General features: G+C 38.7%; 1 protein-coding gene across 1 annotated transcript in view; it reads left to right on the forward strand.

Moving 5' to 3' along the window:
• LOC140236429 (DNA repair endonuclease XPF-like) overlaps window positions 1-22,630 on the forward strand; it is a 23,426-nt gene extending 796 nt beyond the window's left edge. The window contains exons 2-24 of the mRNA XM_072316354.1: window positions 2,073-2,169; window positions 3,031-3,113; window positions 3,937-4,059; window positions 4,889-5,059; window positions 6,123-6,162; window positions 6,554-6,667; window positions 7,178-7,273; window positions 7,931-7,986; window positions 8,467-8,520; window positions 9,297-9,366; window positions 11,712-11,814; window positions 12,262-12,339; window positions 12,931-13,076; window positions 14,358-14,585; window positions 15,240-15,361; window positions 16,278-16,371; window positions 16,989-17,126; window positions 18,527-18,667; window positions 18,963-19,049; window positions 19,626-19,799; window positions 20,713-20,853; window positions 21,340-21,506; window positions 22,375-22,630. Of these exons, the coding sequence (XP_072172455.1) occupies window positions 2,073-2,169; window positions 3,031-3,113; window positions 3,937-4,059; window positions 4,889-5,059; window positions 6,123-6,162; window positions 6,554-6,667; window positions 7,178-7,273; window positions 7,931-7,986; window positions 8,467-8,520; window positions 9,297-9,366; window positions 11,712-11,814; window positions 12,262-12,339; window positions 12,931-13,076; window positions 14,358-14,585; window positions 15,240-15,361; window positions 16,278-16,371; window positions 16,989-17,126; window positions 18,527-18,667; window positions 18,963-19,049; window positions 19,626-19,799; window positions 20,713-20,853; window positions 21,340-21,506; window positions 22,375-22,630 (2,779 nt within the window). The remainder of the gene's footprint in view (window positions 1-2,072; window positions 2,170-3,030; window positions 3,114-3,936; window positions 4,060-4,888; window positions 5,060-6,122; window positions 6,163-6,553; window positions 6,668-7,177; window positions 7,274-7,930; window positions 7,987-8,466; window positions 8,521-9,296; window positions 9,367-11,711; window positions 11,815-12,261; window positions 12,340-12,930; window positions 13,077-14,357; window positions 14,586-15,239; window positions 15,362-16,277; window positions 16,372-16,988; window positions 17,127-18,526; window positions 18,668-18,962; window positions 19,050-19,625; window positions 19,800-20,712; window positions 20,854-21,339; window positions 21,507-22,374) is intronic.
• Window positions 22,631-23,906: the final 1,276 nt, after the last annotated feature.

Raw genomic sequence — 23,906 nt, forward strand, 5'->3', positions numbered from 1 at the left:
GACAATATTATAAAAATAATAATAATAGATCCCTCTTTAGTCTTACGTTATAAAGCGCTATAATGATGCTCAGTGCAATGCTCATGGAAATAGACTTTATCTATAGATCCATGTAGATCCATTTCCAGATAGAATCTACAGTGTCAGTGTAGGCCCTATGTGTAGATCTACAAATAACAATAATGTCTAGACGACTGACCTGACAGTAGTCAGTAGACACTAGCTAGACTAGAGTAGGGGTAACTGTAGCCTGACCAGACCGCTCTGCAAACAGCGGTCTGACATGTACTAGTGTTTAAACGTTGTAAACGACCGTCGCTTTTGATGGCAAGACCACAAAAATGTCTTTTATTTTGTTTGATTTTAACAGTAATACCACCCACCTATATCGTATTTTGCTGATGGTTGAGTTGAATTTGGTGTTTTGTTGGTATCCAAACCTTATTGTTGAATTTTTCAGAGTAGATTGTGCGATGATTCACAAAATCAACGAACTACCACGAACGCTCAACCCGAGGTACCGTGGTAGCATTTTACGTACGCCCGTGCGTTTCTTGTGTTACATAAAGCTTGTCGTCTTCTACGTACATGTATTTCCGCGTGTGCTGCTCTCATGATTTGACGTCACTTCCGCTCCGACTAGCTCATCCACTTCCGCTCCGACTAGCTACGTTGTAGTATAGGAGAGTGATTGCTATTCAATAACACGCAGAAGATGAGGAGTGAAGCAATACGGACGCTTACAGACCTGATTTTAAGGACGGATTTCGGGGGGTTTTTGACGTAATTAAAAAAAATACGCATACCGATTATTGAATGATTATCATAGATTACGGGGATTCCTTATATTTTAGTTTTCCACAATTAATAAAGATATTCATGAAGGAAACGCACACCCACCGCTGAAAATAACAACGTCTGCGAAGGAGTAGAGGTGCAGCCACTGTCACTTCGCGACAGCGGCTGCGTGTAGTTAGGGTAACTGCAACCAGCCCGAACAGTGCACAAGGAACGCCCCAGCCAGGGTTAGGGTAGGGATAGATTTTCTGATTTAGATCTTTTTAGTCATTTTAACATTAGACTTAAAGAAATAATTTACATGAAATCAGGGAATTTTGGAGGGGGTGGGTCCGGGTTCTGCCAACCATGCTTTAGCGTCGTTTTTGTTTTGTTTGTTTGTTGTTGTTGTTTTTTTTTTGTTTTTTTTTATGTTTTCTTTATTTTTGCGTTAATTATACACAGCCCTGTCACTGTACGCAAGTGTCGCTACAAGCGCATTCATCTGGTCTGGCTATTTTTGCGTAAACAAAACAAAGAAAAGAATAGTCAAGAATTCTAATTTCTTTTCGTCAGCTTATGTTGAAAGTTGAATATGTGCAGATTGTGTGTTTGGCGAAGAAGAGAATACGCAACCAAACTAGTGTCAATTTCTTTATATTCATAATTGCCCTGTCAAGTTCAGCCCTATAATGTTCCATATTCAGACTGCACAAACTTTCTTTTAAAAGATGTAAACAAATTATCTCTTAAAAGATATGGCATAATTTTCCCATTGTTAGTAGATAGCCTGAAAAAAAAAATGTACCTGATGTAAAGATCTAGGATTGTATTTCATTTCATTAAATTATGGTAAAATATAATCCAGTTGAATCTCGGCTTGATGAATGAAGACCCAATCTATCATCAAAAGGTATGAAGAAGAAGGATATCCAATGTGATTATTCCTCAGGCAGCATTCAAAAGATGAGAAATGACCATATTGCATCATCCTTTGTGAACCTTTCTTAATTTACGAACAGCTTAGAGTTGTGCAGAACTGAATGCAAGAAAGACACAAAATTAAAATAAAAGCATTTGCAGGTAAAATGTAATTAACATCAACATTTTATGACAATTCAATTTATAGAATAAAATTATAAAATCAGCTCAGTGAAATACTCTTTAGGCTCCTCACTTTTAAGAGTGCAGAGTACCAGTGATATTATCCCCAAATTGTGAATGTCTAGCCAGTGACTGATTTATGATATTGTTTCTCTTGTGTACTGGTTTCCATCTTGTGCACGCTTCTTAAGGGGTCTTGGCATAGAACGACTGATGATAAACTTTGTGAAGCTGTATTGTGATCCTGGAAATCTTGTCCTCGTCATCAATACAAGTAACTATGAGGAGGTAAGGAAGTTGTGTTCAATGCAAAATCTGTATGCTCTGTTCTCTTTGACCTCAATAGTCTTTCACAATAAGGTCCCATACTCTTTAGACTTTACTCATCACAATCACATTTTCCCATTCAAATTCATACACGATTGCCCTATAAGGATACCCACTGTCTTATTGAATGAATGAAGGATTTTATATATTATCAAACTTCGGAGCCCAAATGGCTGAATTGTGTCTGCTTTGCAATGATACGAAGTACAAATAGAGAAAATTATACAAACAAAAACACATTAGGAAATAAGAGTTTAAAGATGATTAACATGTGTGGTATGGAAATTACAGTATGATGATCAATACAGGTAACTGTGATAAAAGTAGGGATACCTGAATTATGTGAGAAAATAATTCATTCCAGGTTTTAAACATGATAAACATTTATGTAATGTCATAGCATCTATGAATATCAAACACAACATTTTCCTCCTTTTCTCCAGGGTAGTCAAGTTCAGTTTTATGAGCATATCAAAGTTGATATTATACCGACAATTGAAGATGATGTGAAAAGCTCTTATTTGATTTTTTTTTTCAATGTTTTGACACTGCTTTTGTGTAATATTGCTGTGCCATGCCAGGCTCCATATTCCAGGACTGAAAATTTAATAATGATAGATTATAGCTTTTAGAGAAGAAGTTGATTTGTAGGATTTTCTGTTGTGGGGGGGGGGGGGGGGAGGGGGAGGGGAAAGAAGAAGACGTGGGCATCACAAAAACTCGGCTGGGGATGTAGAAATATATGCCTGTCACATCAGGAGAAAGATATGTAAATTCTTTTGTCATATTTCACATTGTGTGATATTCCACACCGTCTTGCAGGAGCACTTGATAACAGAAGTCGAGAAGGCAGATGTGAAACCCTTGCCGCGAGTCATCACCAATGAATGTGGCACCAATGAAAGGTACATGGCATTGTTAACAGGATGTATTCCAGGAATCCAAGTGGCTTGTTATTGACCTACGTGTATTTGGTTTAAAAACACTAACTTATGTCAGCCATAACTGGAGGCTTCCAAAAAAGGAAGAAAAGATGGTTCAGTGGGTTAAGCAATGAGTCAGGTGCATTGCTATGCCTGTGCTTAAAACAGCTATTTGTTAGGAAACGAAGACCCGAGTTATGGCTGAAATGGACAACATAAAAAACAGCACCCAAACTGAACAGGTCTATTGATAAGCTCCTTGATTTACCATAATAGGTATAATGGAAGGAGAGGGGTAGACATTTCTTAAAGGATATAAACTCTCTTAAGCAGGGAAAGATGTGTGTATGTCTTTTCTTTTTCCTTTACATGGGGCTTTATTTTCCTCTAAAAGACTGTGTGCATGGTGTATCTGGACATTGTTTCCTTTCACATAAAGGTGAGGGGTAAAGGAAAGATGTCATAGGACAGTATGGAAGACAGTTCAACAAATATTGCATTCTTAGCAGTGACAGCATACAATGGTACTCTTTAGCAAAAAGTCACATGATGACCAGTCAACCAATGGGATGGCAGGAATCTTTGTAGGTGTTGTGTAAAAACTCACTGTCATTCAGGTACAGTAATATTACTGGTCACTTCGGTGTTAGAAATATGAAATGCCCCTTTATCCAATTAAGAGAAAGATCTCTTGCGATAACCTGAAAAGTACAACATTTTATCCACAAACATGGCTGCAGTATACCCAGAAATCTAATGAGTCTTGAAATTATGTCTGTTTATTTTCTGTACTTTTTGTCTGCAGGCAAGGTGTGTACATGCAGGGCGGGGTACTGTTTGTGTCATCTAGGATCCTGGTCGTTGACCTCCTGACGGGAAGAATTCCAGTGAACCTGGTCACTGGAATAATCGTCAACAAAGCACACAAGTAAGAAATTCTATGAATGATTTTCACATGTCATTGCCTATTGAGCAAATTCAAAGTGCAAGTAGAGTTTCATGAACTTAAAGACTATGAGAGAGATTAGCTAAATATTGTGCTATATATTTCATTATAAAGTTTATTTTAGACCATACTGTACATAGACTAAAAATGTCCATTAAAAAAAATGGGGTTTGTTAGCAGTAGCTTTACAGTGTCTGTGTTCATGAGCTCCCGCAGCTGCTGCTTAAACTTGAATATGCTGAATTGTAGATTCTGCTGCGGCTCTGCGTGGTTCTGTTGCTGCTTTACACTGCTTTACACAAAATTGGTGGCCACTGGCCGCATTAGACAGGTGGCTGCTATGCACATGCAGAGACTCCAACCCCCAGCACCTTCTGATCTGGAGATTCTCCCGCCTGAAGCCCCTAGCAAACGGGATACTCCAAATTGATGTGCGCGAAGCGCGAAATTCCTTGTGGCTGGGGTCCAGTCAAGGGTTCTAGATGCTCTCTCGTGCTACATGTATCTAAGGCTTATTTTTCAACATACGATATGACAGTAAGTAAGAAATCCTTTCCAACGGGAGACACAGAGCGAGGGCGGGAGATATCAAATCTCAAGCGGGAGAACGGGAGATTTTGCAAAAATGTGCTTTCGGCGGGAGATCTCCCGTCGAAAGCGGGAGAGTTGGAGTCTCTGCACATGGTCTTTAACATAGCTTTTCATTCAGGGGTTTGTCAGTGGCTGTTACAGACAGATGGCCGCTGAGACAGGTTTGGCTGTTGGTCAGTTGATATGTCAATCGTCTCGTCTGCCGTGCACCCAAACACAGGATCATCGACTCATGCCAAGAGGCGTTCATCCTGCGCCTTTACCGCCAGAAGAACAAGAAGGGCTTCATCAAGGCCTTCTCCGACCATCCTCAGGCCTTCGCTGCCGGGCTGTGTAAGCTGGAGAGAGTCATGAGGAATCTCTTTGTCAGGAAGCTGTACCTGTGGCCAAGGTGAAAGGGATAGGCCCTATTCCTTGTTTATTGGTAGTTCAGGAAATTCACATTATAACAAAGTCCTCGGGACCAGCACTTTTCTTATGTCGTGTGCTCCTTTGAATGTTTCTTCAACAGATATAAAGTGCTATACAAATGCTGTGGGTCATCATCATCATCATATCAAAATTTTGTTAAATTGAAGAGAATTTTGCTGCACAGACTTCAATGATTATAATTTGGGGACCTGAATTTTCTTTTTCATTGTTGCGAAATTTTGTTGTAACAGTGTTTGCTGTAATGGGAGTGCCCTTTATCAGAAATGTGGGAGGGGGATGTGAGGCGTGTGTTTTCGTTGAGGATTACTTTTTAATGAGAAAATACTCTCATACAGCCTTGAATATGAAAGTTATCACTATGAGAACTTGCTCTAGAAACACAAGTAAATCTATGAGAGAACTTAAAAAAGTTTATTATTCAGACATAGAGGGGAAGGCTAGTAACTGATCAGTGGGAATCAGTGGAAATGCTGGGAGATGATTGTTCCAATCCTTATGGGATTCATTCAAGAGTTAATTGTATATCTATTGTTGTGTGAAAATGATTTGCTTCAGAACGGTCTCGTATTCAAGTAATGTGCAGATTAATGCTCCGTCACTGACCAGGGACGCTAACCTGCAGGCATTAAACTGCACATTACTTGAATATGAGACCATTCTGAAGCAAATCATTTTCACACAACAATAGATATACAGTGAACTCTTGAACGAATCCCATAAGGATTGGAACAATCATCTCCCAGCATTTACACTGATTCCCACTGATCAGTTACTAGCCTTCCCCTTTAAGAAAAATCTATTGTAGAGAAAGGACCATTTTTAGTACAGCAAGGGCATAGATCTTCATCAGTGTATGCTATTTTAGTAACATAGTTTGTATGTACCAGTACATAGTGCTTTGCCTTACTTTAAAATGATGAACTTGCCTATTGTAAATGACCATGTGTGTGTTGGCATGTAGTGCATGTTCATGTTTTTATTGCAAATATATAATCATTGTGCCTCTATGTGTTGAATTTCAGGTTTCATGCATCAGTGCTGGCACTAATGGATAGACTTAAGGTTTGTTTAATCTCTCTCTCTCTCTCTCTCATCAGTATTTATTTGTCATTTTATAGGCATGTTCTACAATGTTTAATAAAAAGTGTAATTTTGTTGCTTCATTTTGTTCATTTGTTCATTTTCATAGGAATGTTCTACAGTGCTTAATGAAAAGTGTAATTTTGGTGCTAGAAATTAGGAGAATGATATAAAAGATAAAAGGTCCTGACATACCTATTTTTCTGTGGGTATCTTAATTCTCATGAATTTCACTTCACAACAGAATCAAGTTTAAGAAACAAGTGTATATGAAATTGATACTTCTAAGCAGTAATTGTCAATACTTGTGTAAAAATGACTTTTTAAACTGTAGTGAGAATGTCTATATAACATCTATCTTTCGATGATGCAGCCCGAGGTCGTTGAACTGCAGCTGACCATGACTCCATCCATGGTGGCCATTCAGATGGCCATACTGGACGTCATAGCAGCCTGCATCAAGGAGGTCAAGCAGTCCAACTCTGCAGTAAGTCCTCTAGCTCACTTGTAAGCCACACAAAGCCATTAACTACTAGTCAGTGAGATTTGGTTAGTTGATGAAGTTGATGTTGATTTCATTGAGTAGATTTGATCTATTGGGAATAGATATTTAGGTGATGATGCTAGTGATGATGATGATGATAATAATAATAATAATAATAATAATAATAATAATAATGATGATGATGATGATGATGATGATGATGATGACGATAATAATAATAATAATGGAGCTTTAATAATGCTAATTTAGGAATAATGAAACTTATCATAATATTGATATTGGTATTATCATCACAATCATAATCATGAGTCATTGTAAGTAATTATGGCAATGATTATGTTGTAAATAAAAAAGAATGAAGGTATCAATGAAGAGCATGGAAGTGCTGTATTCTTATACAGTACTGACTTTTACAATTCTATCAATTCAATTTCTGAACCATTTTTGATGTGATGGACAGCTAATGCCTTCTCTTGTTCCTCCTTCCTGAAGCTGGACATTGACGAGTTGACCGTCGAGAACTCAATCGGGAAGATGTCCCTCAACCAGGCCATCCGCCGACAGCTTGACCCTGTGTGGCACCAGCTGGTATGCCTGCACTGATCCTTATTATTTGTTGTTTGAATTCTAGACGTAACTAGCTCTGGCTCCATTACCTAACAAAGTACAACAGATTCATGTTCCACTTTTTGACTTGTTGTTGTTGTTGCTGCTGCTTCTGTTGTTGTTGTTGTTTGCCTTTATTTTGTAGAAGATGAGTTCTTTGTGACTTAGCAAACAACTAAGCTAATAAATGTTAGCATTTTACAGAAATTGTTAAACTGTAAGGTCTCTGATGAACAGGTTGGCAACTAAGTATTCACCCTTACCATGAACAATATGATATGCATTTCTCTACCTGTTTGTCACCTGAAACCTGAATTGTCTAATTCAAGGCTGACATGTGCAAGTGACATGTTAAGCATGTAAAATTGTTTGACTGCAGAAAGTAAAGCAGCAATCTGTGAATTAAAAAAAAAATACTTTTCCTTCCACTGATTTGCATGTATACTCTCTTTAACCCGAATTTTTCATGAGAATTTTCAAGTTTTTGTGGGAGGCTTGCCCAACCTAGCAAGAGCCTCTTAGTTTTGCTGTATAGAGACAGAAGATGAATCTTGTATCAGATTAATGGGGTTGTAAGACTGAAAGTGATGTGACACCCTTGTGTGTTGTGTTTGTTGTTTTTTTTTTCCTCTTTCACAGTCTGCTAAAACAAAGCAAATCGTCAGCGACCTGAAGTTACTACAGATGCTGCTTTTGTAAGATGATTTAGAATATTTTCATTATCATTATTATTATTTTTTTTTTTTTTGGGGGGGGGCAGATTTGACTGTTAGTTGCATTGCACCTTCTATGAATTTACAAGTGCATTTTTTGGAAAGTTTGAAACTGGCCAATTTTGGTGACAGGTACAGTATAAATGCAGTATGAATCACTGCTTCTTTTCAATCATGTTGATTACTTTAAAAAATGATCATGTAAATACTACAATAACAAATTACTTTTGAAAAATCTGCACTTCCAAATTAGATGAACTTAATAGAAACATTTAGAGTGAATATTACAGTTATGTAGTAGTCTAGTTTAATCATTCTTCTTTCTTTTAATACATCTTTTACTGTGACAATGATGCTAGGATAGCAGTATGTTCACAATAACATCTGCTTCTTTGTTTTTACCAAGACATTGGTGAAAGCTATTTTGACATCCATTGCTTCTTTCTTTCACTTTTCCCCCAGCTATCTGACACAATATGACTGTGTAACTTTCTACAATTTTCTCAAAACTCTGAGGTATGTACATTATATAAAAACTATGCTAACCAATAACCGTTGTGTTTGCTTGATTATATAACTTGGTTTTGCAGTCCTCACTGATTTCTCATTGTTTACTTTTTAGACTGCAAATGTCATTTCTTTGATGCTGTAAGATGTGTGATTAACAATTGTGCACCCATGTGAGATGTGTATGTATAAAAGGGATTAATATGTCATAACCCCCAAAAGATGCCTGTGGATTGTGTGAATTTGTGACTGTTTGTCATCTAGGTTTTGTGCATTCATTATCCTGGAACACAAGTTAACAAAAAATTTACAAGAAGAGAGATTTTCCATCATTGGCTGTCTGACAACAAGTTGTTAAGTTGTTACAGATGGTTGTTGTGTGAGTAGTGAGCAGTAGCAGAAGTTAGTACATGTATGCATCGGAAATACAAGTTTAATCTAACTGAAGTAGGCAAAGCACACTGAGGAAAGAACAAGTAGTAGCATGTTCACACAAATCAATAATTTGATTGTAATCTCGACATGTGTGACTGTGGTGTATATGAAGTTTGAGAAATAGAGTTGTTTTGTGATGCTTAAATATATTCGTAATTAAAGTAATTATTGCTTGATCTATTGGTGGCATTAAGTTTGAGTCAAGCTGAATCATTCTCAAAATGGGGTCATCAAAATTATACATTTAATTGTCACCACCCAAGTACAGTGTAATATGCATTTTCAAGAAATATTGCCCTAACTTTTGGTTTATATTTCATCAATTTGTTTCATGTGGTTGTATGTGAAAGGGGGAATGAACGTTCAGTGGCAAATAATTCTGGCTGGTTGTTTCTGGAGGCAGCTGAGTCTATGTTTGTGGTGAGTACAGAATGCACAATACATTGTAGGCTTCACAGATTTCAGTAGGACAGTGTGCATTAGATTGTGCCCTGCATACACAATGTATATTGAGGTATTTTTGCAAATTTGGGAGTCAACCAATATTTTGCAAAGCTGAAGATTTGCAGATTGTTCATTTGCCTTTTGTGATGCAAATGCATTGAATATCATCTTCAGGGTGGGAAGTCGTTAAGTTTTGTTCTCAAAGGGATAATTCTTGTTTCTTATTCCAACACTGTGGTTCTCAAGTTTGATTACCACCACTCTTGAAATTGTCATAGGTCCCAATTTGCTGAAAATCTAGCATATACAGGAGTGTCTGTTGTAGTCAAATTAAAATGATATAATATTGCGAATGGAAATCTACTTTTGTAAATTGTACTATAATCATGAATTCAATATTGCAAATTTACTGTTGGAAATTTACTGCTGAAAAGTGATAGACTGAACAAGAACATACCAGTGATATCTGTTAATTCCCTTTGTATCAGTCACTGGCTGTCACTTAACCCTATTCTAACTGGGGGGGGGGGGGTCAAATTGACACCCCCCCTCGACGTTTCGCGCCACGATTTCGCAACGCGCAAAGCTTTTGCCGCGTCGTTTCACAACTTTTTTCATTGAAGTCTCCCGCATATTTTGAGACCAAATTTGCGACGTCCGTGTACACCGTTTTGCAGTTACGTAATGTTTTGCATATGCATGTCAACCAAAAAACAGCTCAAATTCATGATATCGTGTGCAAATCCAATGCAAATTGTGTTTTTTGCTTAAATTGATATAAAGTAGATTATTTCAACTTTTAACCATTGAAATTAATCAATTCTAGTGTAGATAAGCCTGAAAAAGTGCCTGCAACAAGTTTTGGCAAAAAAACAATAGAAAACAAAAGGTTGAAAAAACAATAAAATACATAAGAAATTAACAAAACAATAAAAAACAAAAGAAATTAATTTCAATTGAGCTAGTTTTTTACACAAAAATTGTTTGATGTGTCTTGAGGAATTCTGACACAAAAATTTAGCAATCCTCCAGTCTTTTTAATGGAGTTATAGGTGAAAATATGATTTCATGCACAAATTTGCATAATTAATTCATTAAAAATAGAAAGGCAATATTTTTCTATTGTATGACCATGTAATCTTGTAGTTGATATCCAGCTCTATCTTCAGGCAAAATTTCGTGGTGATCGCGCGATCGGCGGCCGAGATCTGAAGGGGGGGTCAAATAGACCCCCCCTCAGTAAAAACTTGGTCTCAAATAGCCCAGTTAGAATAGGGTTAATCTGTTGAAGACGAGTCCCGAGAATACTTGGGCAGGTGTCTATGGGAAGTGCATGTTATAGCAAAATCAGTCTGTCCTCAAAGGGTTAAATGTAATGATCTTCCAATTATGATCTTTTGTGAGGCAAAATGGGAGACGGTCAAGGCAGATGATATGTGAATGCATGCAGCTGTGGTCGCCGATTCAGCAAGGGCATCTGATGTTTATATGAACAAATAGAGTTAAGATTAAGTTTGAACATTGATATCTGCCCATCGATACATAAGAACAAAGGCTTTCAGATGTATAAGCAATTTCTCCATAAGCACTTTTAATTGTCATCTTGCAGACTGAGAAGCCACGAAAGTTAAAAAAGAAAGAAATAAATGAATGTAGACTTTAAATAGAAACTAAAAGTAAAAACAAACAAATGTAGAATATGCAATACCATATGTGCATCTGTTCCTGCATGCGCTGATATTTTCGCGTACAGATATTTTCGAGAATAAGGAGGTCAAAGACATTTTCGAGAGATGTTGTTTTCACGTATTGACACCGACGCTAACGTAAATGCATTAGCACCCAAGCGCATCAAGACATTTTTGCATGTTGTTAAATTCGCAGTCTAATTGTGATTTGCGAAATTCACGAAAATTAAACCCTTTGCAAAAATACAAATGTAACAGCTTACACAGTATGATAACAACCGTTACATTTGTTGAGCAAATGTAGGAGACAGGGAAACACATGTGCATGCAATTTTATCAGAGAAAACTGTCTGAATCCTGTCTTCCATTTGATGTGCATTATCTATATTTTGAGACTTAATTCAACAATCTGTTCTTTAATACAGAAGAGGACACACATCCTTACATTCTGCACAAAATTTAGACTACTTTCCCTTGGTCTTGATATCATTCATGGGCTGAGTTTTGCAATGCTTTTCAAATTACTCATCCAAATCTAAAGCTCACAGTGCTGTTGCTGGCTCTTTTTGTGTTTTCTTCTCCTTGTCAAAATTTATGTTGATATCAGAAGCATTTTGTTAACCTCACATGCAGCATGCCAAGAGGAGAATCTACGGAACACCAAAAGACAGCAAAAGCAAGAAGCAGAAAACGGAACAGGAGAAGACATCGTCCAGCACCAAGCCAGAGGAGAAAGGTTAGCATTTGATAGTCCCGTGCATAGTCTCTCTCGTTATGTTGCCTTTCATCTTTCTCCAGGAGATTTCACATTACCTTGTTTGGGATTAGGGCATGATTGTGTCAGGATGAGTTTTTACATAGAATCTATTGTGTGTGTGTGTGTGTTTGGTTTAAAAGGCATTATGATATTGGACAGAGTATGGAGAAGATCCCTTGGGACATGTTAATCCAGATTGTCTTATTGAGAGTTGAATAAGGAATTAGTTTATTTACTTGGAATGATGGCATAATAGTTCTCTTAGTTTTCTTATCACCGTAGGTTTATTGATGCGACATTGATGGGAAACTGGTACATGTAAATACTTGTGTAATATACATGTACATGTTAAATGTAACATGCAATATACATGTTAAATATAAGAAGTGTCCTCTATTACACTTTTATGGATTTTCATTCTTACAGAGCTGATCTTGGAAGAAAGCCCCAAGTGGAGAATGTTGTCTGAAATCTTGGAGGAAATCAGGCAGGAAAATACAGGAGGTTAGAAGATGTTTGTTTGTTTGTTTGTTTGTTTGTTTGTTTGTTATTTCTCCACCAAATGGAAGCTACCAGGATGCAAGTGGAAGCGTTTTGCGTAACACTGAGTGATTGTTATATAATGGTATCCATTAACATGGAGCATGTTGTAGAATTGAAATTTTCATTAGTGATTCAGGACGCGATGCCAGCTTGAAAAAGAAACACACAACTATTTTGTTTACAACATTATGTCACTGAAACTAAAACTACAATGTATGCACATAAATTTGTACTGTTACTAGTAACATGCTTGCATGCAATAAAGAGTTACAACATTCAAAAGTCATCTTAGCTTGACTTAGCACCATTTTGATGACACAAACATTTCTACTTTCACAATATGAAGCAGTGTAAACATTTCCATTAATAAGTATGGTAGGCTTCCCTCCGCTAGAAGGGATCAGACCCATCACTGGCTCTCGGGCATAAGCTCATTAGTCTAATAGATGAGCTGCCTGTCTTGCAATCAGGGGGTCATTGGTTCAAATCCCACTTGAGCACGTAGGCCCTATGCCCATGATATTTTAAAATTGTCTGCTGACTCTCCAACAGACCCAGCAGGGAGAGTGTTGATCTGTGCCAGTGACGACCGGACCTGCTCACAGCTCAAGGAGTACCTGATTGACGGATCCTACTCACTGCTGCACAGACTGTACCTGAAGACATTGAGCCAGGGACAGATGTTCACTGCCACAAAGGTACCAACACGTCAATCTGGCCCGGGATCACATCAGATTCCCTTCACCGAATCCCCTTGACCCTCCCCCATTCCACACACACAAGCACACATACAATTGTATGATGTGTCATCATGAAAGCCATTCAGTGTCAAAAAAATTGTGTTTCTATTTTTGACTGATACAAATTTGCCAGATCTCACGCTTTAAATTGATATATCCAGTAACCAGGATACCACGCACTGACCAATAAGATCACTCCCTCGTTGCTAGGGTGGAGTCTATCTGCGGTGCTAAATCCAAATTTTAGGACATGTTTCTGTTCCGTTGAAAGTCAGAAAATCATGGCCCAGAAAAATGCTGATTTCTTGCCTTTCCTGTGATCATTTAGCTTCAAAATTTTGGCAGATGATAGACGATACGTTAGACTACAGAATTATTCCAAGAAATCTGATCGTTTTGACCAATTTTGATAAACTGACTTTAGACTTGATTTTCCTGGTTCAGCTGTCAGTGACTTTAGGATCCTTTTGTTGTGGCAGGTCACATATATTTGTAATTATATAAACCTATATTCATCTGCAATTCATGGAGAGAAACAGTAGCATGCAGTGGAAAAACAAATAGAAAAGCAATTGTAAGAAAGATCAGCTTTTTCAGATTACTTACAATCAGATTTTGTGGGACAGCTTTCAATTGATTGCACTGCATGCATGTTTTGACACGGTCAAAAGCAATCGTTAGTGTGAGTGTGTTCTATTCGCAAATATTCAGATTGTGTGAGGTGCAACAGTAGCACCTGAATTCTCGTTAATGTCAACTTGCGCAGCGTGCTTTTCACTCATGGGCCCGAATTCACAAAGGTGGTACAATTGAAACCATGGTTTAAATCATGGACAAAGACCGTAGTTTTGTATGGGGCGCCAAGTGTCGCATGGCCGATTTTGTTATGAAATCAGTCATTTCGTCGACGAATTGTTAACATTACATTGACGAAATGACTGATTTTGTAGTAAAATAGGCCATGCGACACTGGGTGCCTCATAAAAAACTACGGTCTTTGTCCATGGTTTAAACCATGGTTTCAATTGTACCACCTTCGTGAATTCGAGCCCTTGAGTTTGAACGATGATTGCACATATTCACCACAGCTCACACCATTGAGTGACACTGGCTCCAATTCACAGAGAGATTTATGAGACTAGGCCACAAAAACCCTCGATGTCAGACTGCACCATGATGAATGATATGAATTTGTACCACCTCTAGGACAGTGCCAATCTTATGATTTGATTACAGCAGCCGACAGGAAGGGGCGACCCCAGTACGAGGTGCAGAGAGACGGGAGGACGAGAGCGAGGAAGAGGCGGGCGACCGTGGAGAAAGAGGGAAGGTGGGACGGGAAGGAAGAGAAAACTCGGGGAGGAGGAGGTCGGTGATGATGGGAAAAAGAAGGAAGAACTGACACTGACACAGATGGCGAGGAAGATGACAGCAGGAAAGGAGGAGGAAGAAGAAGAGGAGGAGGATGTAAGGATTGAATATTGTTAGAATCTGATACTATTTGAGCTGATATTTTCGCATGCAGATATTTTTTTGAATAGCTACTCATGAGACATATTTATGTGTTGTTAATTTTGCAGTAGTTTTACATTAGTTACTTTGCTGTGGGCCAACAATGGCTTGATGTAAAAAGAAAATGGTGTTTTTGCATGTTGTTGTTTTAGCACTTTCTTATATTTGTGTGTTATTATTTTTATGATCACGCTGAACATTTTTAGCACAAAACATTACAATGCATACAAATATTAAATACAGGTACCAAACATGGGACCATTGGGTTTTTTGTGTCTTATGATCCACCTGTTATGCATATAAATATAATCATCTGTAGTGTGAGTATTTTGTTGAAACAATGATGAGAATTGATAAATAGTCTTGTGTCAAGCCCCACAAGAATACCCTGTAGTACTGTATTTATTGAGTTGATTTTATGCACAGACAAATAACATTTTATGCACTTCATCTTAACCGTCAGTGGAGGTAGTTATTTGTCTTTTTATGTCCTGCTCTTTCTTGATTGATATTATGATGCCAAGGAGGTAGAAGACATGATAATCCTCAGAAGCCTGAAATGCTGCTATTTCCAGTATTCCTTTACATTGCAACATCTTCATCCAACAGGAAAACGAGTCCAGCAGCAAGCCAGAGGAAGATGGCGACGTCATTGAGATAACATCGGTTGAAGCGTACTACAACATAGAAACCACGCCCATCACAGTCATTCATCCTCTGCATGGCTGCAAGTAAGATTTCACCTTTCCAACAGAAAGACAGAAACTCCAACTCGTCCGCTTTGAGGCCAGTTTCTCAAAAATATCTCACTCTCCCACTTGAGTTCTTGCATCTCTCTTGCTCTAGCTGTGTGTGTCTCCTGCTTATAAAATGTATTTTCTCTGGCTTAAAATTTAGCTTTCTCCTGCCCAACTGCAGTTTATCATATATGCCCAAATGTAAGGCTATGATAGCACGAGAGAGCATCTACATACCCTTAAGCTGGCCTAGCCTTAAAAAGGGGACCCCAGCTGCAAAGAACATTACACTTGTGTTCGTGTTTGCATGATCAGAGTCTCTGGTTTGGTAGGGGGTCCAGGCAGGAGAATGCATTCGAGAGATGTTTGGGGTTGGGGTCCCTAGAAAGATTCTATAAAGATCCACACACCATGATTAACAGATAAGCTATTGTGTAAACCTAGTTAAAAATGCAGGCAAGACTAAGGCATGTATTTTACATCTAGGTGACAAGAACCAAGACTAGTTTCATCCATGAAAACAAATTTTTGTAGTCAGTTGAAAATTCAATCAGTAATGCAAATTTCAGCCAGCCAGTCTCAGAACACTGGCTCAAATTTTCGTAGGGTTTTTGAGATTACACCATGATGATCATGTGTCTTATAAACTACTTGAAGAGAAATATTTTGAAGAAAAAAATTGCCAATCTAAAGTCTCTTAATAACTATATTGTATATTTATGTCGTAGCAGTTGCTCATTATCACTGATTTTACTTGTATTGGAGCGCACAAACTTTTTTGTAGGGATGTCGTGTTCTCACAATGTTTTATCTCTTGTATGCACTTCTTTCATCTAATGTACACCCACCTACTGATTTCCACGTTGCATGTACCCTGCAGTGTTATCCGTCTTTCTCTCCCACACTCCAGAGACCCATACAGCCTGTCCAAAACCCTGCATGAGTTGGAGCCCCGCTATGTCATATTGTACGATGCTGAGATACAGTTTGTCAGGCAGCTTGAGGTAGGTGTGGTTTGAAGAAAATGAAATGTTAGGAGCAGATAAGTGTTTTAGACAAGTTATCACCATAGTATCACCAAGAGAACATTCCCCCCCCCCCCCCCGAGGAAAAACAACAACAACAAAAAATCTGCAAATAACATTCATATTTTCTCTGCAAAGAGTATGTAAAAGACATTGCACTATACATTTTCTGTGATTGCCTCATAAAGTAATGTAAAGTAAGTTCTTAATACTGGATAACAGTACAACCCTTTAAATTTGCATCCGAAATGAAGACATACTGTGATAAATGACATGCATGATTTCTTTTGTTTAATGAAAGTTCTCACTATCATAGAATTGCCTTTCATGTAGTGATAGGGCATCAAACAAACATGTAGTTATATATTCAGAGCCCTGTTTTATGAAGAGTTATAATTGATTATATATTTGATCTCTATCAAAAGTCTATGGCACCCTCTGTGTTAAGGAAATTTATCATCGATCATATCTTTTGATAAAACAGGGCCCAGATTTCTCTTACAGGTCTGAAATTCCAATCAACCATCTATTGTGCATTTGTTGTTTTTCCTTTGTTCCTCCCCATTCCCCCCAAAACCCGCCCCCTTTACTCCCAGGTGTTCAAGGCGTGTCGTCCAGACCTTCCCCTCAGGGTCTACTTCCTGATGTACTCAGGATCCACGGAGGAGCAGAAATATCTCACCTCTCTCAGACACGAGAAGGAGGCCTTTGAAAATCTTATCAAGGAGAAATCGGTGAGTGTAATGTCAGGAAAGCGCAGAGAGTTATAGATAGAGAATCTTTTTGTGTTTGCATTTGTGTGATTGCTATTAAAGGACTTGTAATTTCTCATTTGCAATCGGGATATTTTGCAGAGAATTATAGATAGAGAGCCTTTTTGTGTTTGCGTTTGTGTGATTGCTATGAAAGGACTTGCAATTTCACATTTGCAATCGGGATATTTTGTATGAATGATTCCCTTGCATTAGCAATGTATCTTGATATGTCAATATGAAATTTAGGTGGTAGTGAAGACCCCATCATTGCGATTGAACACATGGTAATTCTCAACTTGGGTATACAATGTAGTCTCCCATTCAAATATTTGTAAATTTCACAAAGCCCCTGTAGGCCATGTTGAACAGGTTTCTTTATTTTTGTAGAGTTACACGTGTGTATGCATTTATCTGTCAAAGGTATTCAGATGTCATGTCTGTGTTGCTATAGATCTCTGCACCAATAGGAGAATTTGTAATAGAATTTTCTGTTATTTTGCAAATGTTTGATCGAGTCTGAATGGAGCTTTGTAAGTTTTTTTTTTTTATTTGTTTGAAGTGTCTGTGCTTTCTATGTAACCCTACCAAGTAAGGGGAATCATCAGATGACTTGTGAATGTAGTAAAATTGTTCTTTGTCACTGTCATATTACCATTTGTTGCATCACAGTTTATAACTGTGTCTCATGATCTTAAAGATAAAGGATAATTTACCAACCAGTGTTCGGTCGGTCAGTTGGTAGGTCACTCAGTCATTTTGTCGTTTAATTTGTCAGTTTCTTGCAGGGCATTGCTGGGTAATTAACCATTACCGACCTTATGATACTAGTGGATGAATTACTCAACAGCTACATTAGGCATTGAAATGGCTTTATGAGCAAATTTTTTAAATTTACAGTTGAAGATGTAGCATGTAATTGATATTGCCAAAAAGAGGAATAAGAAGAGAATGATAGTCCAGAGGGTAAAGATGTGCTATGACAGATCTTTTATCAATTGTCACCATCTGTGCAAAAGTACTTGTAAGATCGCAACCGGTGATCCACATTTTGACAAACATGTCGGAAAAAGAAACCAGTGGGAATTGAACCTGTCATCTAGTTCTTTCAATTTCATCATGTCATTTCCGCCAACCATTGTTAGCCTGGTGGTAGTGTTGCCATCCGAAAAGCAGCAGATGACAGGTTCGAACCCAACTGGTTCCTTTTCTAACACATTTATTGAAATGTAGATCAGCAGTTGCGATGTTACAGCTACATTTATACAGAGGGTAACAATTAATAAAAGATCTGTCATGGCTTTTTTTATGTCATGTTTGTGCCTCTATTTCTGAACTTGACCTGAATTTACCACTGATGGTGATTCCCTCACCTCCCCCAGACCATGGTGCTGCCTCAGGAGGTGGACGGGAGGAGTGAAGATGCACCCCAGCTCTCCCGCGACCCCTCCCTTCCCTCCGCGTCTGCTGTCAATACCAGAGTGGCTGGAGGTCAAGCGTCAAATCCCAAGAAGGAGAAGAAGGTGTGTGGACATACGCTATGCTACGACATATTAATTCGCTGTGAGAAGGTGCAGGGAGAGCAAGAGAAGGAGAGAGAAACAGGGAGAGATTGCTACTCACAGCAAACAGAATTTGGCATTGAACATGGGATGTTCAATCCATTTGAGTTTAGAAGTTGGAGACACAAAAATTTATGTTTGTGTGATGATGGCATAGATGTTTGATAACCCATGTTACCATCATTGAGTAGCTTGGTATGCCTGTCAAATGTTTTGCACCTGAATTCACATCAAGTTTACAATTTGATCCAAACAGGTGATTGTTGACATGCGGGAGTTCCGGAGTGAGCTGCCATCCTTGATTCACAAACGAGGGATCGACATTGAACCAGTCACCCTTGAGGTAGGTTGGAGATTCAAATCTTCTGACTCCGCTGCCAGCGATCGTCTCCAAAAGAGAGCAATTTGTGTGGTTTTTTTTTTTCCTTTTAAAATTAACATCATAAGAATGCCATGTACATTTTTTTATTTTCTTAGTATTATCAAAATGTGAGGGCTTTTTGAATTTTTAGATGTAACCTATGCATTTGACATTTGCCGGTATGGAAACCTGTGTTGAAAATAGATGTCATATACTTATACAGGGATGACCACTATATGTAAAATGTCCCCGTTGAGCCTTGACCACTTTCTGTGTCTTATAAGTAATAAACTTCATGTCAACTTGATAAACATACAAACTATGTATATCCACTTGAGAGTCAGAAAGAGATATGTCATGTGATAATGGAATAAAGATACTGAGGTAATGCCCTTTATTCATCACTGATAAACATGCAATAGAAGTAGGCCCACAGATTTGGTGAACAGCAAAAAGCAGTACCACCTCCCCCCCTCCCCCAACCACCACCACCACTAATGTACATGTATATCATTGATATCAAGTTTTGGTTTTTAAACGAAACATGTTTTCTTGCAGGTTGGAGACTACATCTTGACCCCAGACATCTGTGTGGAGCGCAAGAGTATCAGCGATCTGATTGGTTCGTTGGCAAGCGGTAGACTCTACAACCAGGCTGTTGCCATGACGAGGTTTTACAAGCGCCCCGTCCTCCTGATAGAGTTCAACCCAAACAAGTCATTTGCTCTCCAGGTATTTCTTGAATCAAAATTTGTTTGTGTTCCATACCAATATCTACATTTAAGTCTATGTAAGGCACGTATCAGGGCAATTACCCCCATGTGAATTCTGGTTATTGATAAGCTTAGAGTGAAGATAAGGGTTAGGTTTACAGTTAGAGTTTGGGTTAGGGTAAGGGGAAGGGTCTGTGGGAATTGTCCAGGGGGTAATTGCCCTAGAACCGTTAGGTGTACAGGAGTGCTATGGACATGAACACTAAACTCTGTTGTCTAGTGGATTGTTTTGTTTTGTTCTTTTTTTTTTTGTTTTGTTTTTTTTGGGGGGTAATTCTTTATAATACATTCATATTTTAATTTAGTCAGTTTCATTCTTGACATATGTACAGCATGCATGAATTACAGAGACTATGAAATATACATCAGGGGCTTTCAAAGACTTTCTAAGAGATACGCATGGCCTGTGCCGCAAGAGCAAGATTGAGAATAGACATACACGTATATAATGGACTAGACTTCATTGTACATGGTGGGTTTTTTTTTTTTTTTGTATCTATCTTTCTGTCTTAATAATTTGATCTGTTTTGCAGTACTGTGTGCATCAGACTACAATGTGTGATGATATATGACTGATAGGATTTCATGATAAAAACAATCTTGCCTTATTCACTGAGTGTGAATGAATGTGAGGTGGCACAATCCCAGACAAGTTCAAAATGCATTAAGATAATCTGTTAACATTTTCAGGCATTTTTGCAAGAGAGGTAAAGAGCTATAGTTAATAAAAATTATATATACTGGTATTACTGTTTAAAGAGGTGCTTTGCACATCACAAGACATTCAAACTGAAAAATTGCACTGTCCAGCAAAGTGATGGGTTTGATAAAGTAGTGTTTAGTGTGACTGTTGACCCAATTTCCCCATCCAGACACAGTCCACCATGTCCAACGAGATCTCCTACCAGAACCTGTCCTCCAAGTTGACCCTGCTCACTCTCCACTTCCCCAAACTCCGTATCCTCTGGTGCCCCAGCCCTCACGCCACGGCGGAGCTCTTTGAGGATCTGAAGGTAGGTTGTTAAAGGGATGGTACAGTTTTAGATGAGATGGGGTTTGAGATTTCCAACATTTTTTTATGATGATTTTTTTCTTAATGTAATGAGAAACCTCTTATGAAATATAAAAGAGCATATCGTCGCTGAGGTGACAAGACCTTGTATCTGCAATTTGGTGAAAATGACTTTCTTGGATTATTAGTCAAATAATGGGTTAAGTGATGTCCTGTCCAAATCCCAATTGTCTTACCTCAAAAATGAAGCCACCACAGCATGTCAAAGGAAAGGCTATCCCATTCGCTATAGTGCTTTGGCCGCCATGTTTTGTGGCTCTCCTGAACATTTGACATTTTGTAGATACGAGGTCTTGTCACCCCAGCGACGATATAATTCTATGAGGAATTTAAAGTTTATTTGATGAAAACTGGTTTTGAAATGAAGCACAAGAGATCTAATAAACATGTGAGGAGCTCTTAGATCTGAAAATATCTCCCATTGCAGACTGGACGGGCAGAGCCAGACGCTGCAGTGGCAGCCAGCATCACATTGGAGGAAGAAGGAGGCGGGGCAGGCACTGACGAGGCGTCCCCCCTCACCAAGCAGAAATACAACCACGGCCCCTACGACATGCTGCTCAAACTTCCGGGCATCAACACCAGGAACTGCTGGTAAGTATATTTTTGCCTCGCAAACTTTTTCTCTTCCCCTTTTCCTATGGAGCACTTGTCTCCTTTAGCAAGACAATTATTTTCCGCAACGCTCCTCTCAACTGGAGTGTTTACTGTATACACCAAATATTTTGCAAGGTTTTTATTTTCGCGAATTTTGCAAATCCGGTACTATTCACGAATTTAAAGACATGCGAAAATATTGACTCTGATCCCGACATGAATGTGACGTGCACGCATACATTCCTCCATTCAGTAAACTGTACTCTGCAATTGCGAATTTAACCACTTGTGAGAGCATCGGGAAATCCCGAAACCCGAAAATTTAGACTCACTAAATATATGGTGTATACAGTAGCAGCTTGCCTGGAATGCTCCTCCCAGAGAGTGCCTTGAATGCCCTGTAGGTGTAGATTTCTGATTTGATACCACTGACCAAGGTAATGATAAAGTGGCATATAGTGCCTTGAGCACCTTTCTCATGGTGTTGAAGCGCTTCAAGAAATATCTACCCGTATTATCATCATTTAATCAAGCCTTTTTTTTTGTTTCAGTTCCCTGGGGTGACCTGAAAGGTTTTTGTTCTTGTTTTCAAAATAGCCGATTCATCAGTTACAAAGAGATTTTTTGTGCAATCTTTGTATTCTTGTGCGAATTTGATAGAATATGTGCTTTAATTCCAATATTTCACATTTTCAAAAGTGTCAAATCACACACACATGCACACACACATTCGCACTTCACTTGCTAGAATTCGTCTTTATTGGAGAAGGCAGAAAAGAAAAAAAGTAAAAAATTGGAAGATAATGGATCAAATATCGAAGGTTATCTATGAATTCAGGAAACATTTTCTTGTGCTGCTGTGCAGGCGCATCATGAGGAATGTACAAGACTTTGCAGAGCTGGTGTCGCTGTCCGAGGAGAAGCTGGCAACGATTCTCGATCACCAGGGCAACGCCAAGTTCCTCTGGGACTTCCTCCACAAGGAGAGGGGAGGGGAGGGGGAGACAACGGCCCCCAAGGGTGCCGGGAGGCCCGGAGCCAGCAGGGGGAGGTTTGGACGAGGAGGGGGAAGAATGTTTGGGGGCAGTCGGGGGAGCAGGGGTAGCGGCAGAGGGAGATGATGAATGGTAACTAGTCTGCTCTTCATTTTCACTTTTATTTGAAGATGGAATTAAGGGGGAGGAGGGGAGTTTGTGATATTTGTATGTAATTCATTCATATACCTCCTACTCCCCCTTTAACGAATTCCTTGGGAGTGGCAGTTTCCCTTCGTCATATCGAAATTTGGTTGAAGCCAAATAGTAAAGTGTATAAAAGATATATACAAAGATCATAATTTGGGGATCTGAATTTTTACTTCATCGTGACAACAATTTTGTGATGACTATTGTGGTTCGTACACTAGATCATTAGAAGAACGAGACTTTGGGGGGCGATCGACATTACATTCGGCATACACGAACAGTCGCCATTTATTTTCCAAACTTAGCAACACACTTCTTGGCACACGGCATAATACCAAGTATGGTGTCTTCGAGATAGCAAAATATAATATGCTGAGACACTACATCCCTCCCCATGTTATTTGAAAACATAAGATTGTATTTGAACATTGTACTTCAATCCTTTTTGTGTACTTCCAATGAATGAATCCAAATAAACATTGATTTTTTTTTTAACTTTGGAGTTCTGTCGTTGGTTCATGCTTATAACAAAATGAATTTGGTGTTATTGCTTGAGGTGCATAAAATTCCAACTGTATGCATAAGCACTAAATACACAACTGTTAACTCAAACTTAACTATTACTAAATGAGACAGATACCAGTTTCAAAACACTACAACAAACTACTAACAAATTCAACCTCTTGGTAACTCGAGGTACTAAACAACTTTCAAACTCTTCAAGCTATAATTACAGATGACTTTCTGCTCTATTTTGATTGTTGTCAGTCTTTGGCTTAACCTTCTTGTCTTCAACGCGACGTCCTGCTTTGTTGCGTCCTGGATTTCGCTCATGGTCATCGTCTTGGGGACCGCGTTAACGCTCACATAGTTGATATGTTGGTAGGCAGTTTTCTCCTCGTGACTCGTGGGACTAGAATTCGCGAGCGGGTGTCGGGACAGGTAGTCAGCAGGGTTTGACTTTCCCGCGCGATAGCTCACGTTGAAGTCGTATTCCTTTAGCTTTAGCAACCATCTTTCGATCCTTGTGGGCGGCTTGCTGTGCAGGTTATTGAAGATGGTAACTAGCGGCTTGTGATCCGTAATCGCATCAAACGCATTCCCATACAGGTACAGGTGAAAGTGCTGGATGCCCCACGCGATTTAAAGGGCTTCTCTTTCGATTTGGGAGTATCTCTGTTCGACTTCAGTCAACGATCGACTTGAGAGTGCG

Source organism: Diadema setosum, chromosome 13, assembly GCF_964275005.1.
Source record: "Diadema setosum chromosome 13, eeDiaSeto1, whole genome shotgun sequence".
Lineage (NCBI taxonomy): Eukaryota > Metazoa > Echinodermata > Echinoidea > Diadematoida > Diadematidae > Diadema > Diadema setosum.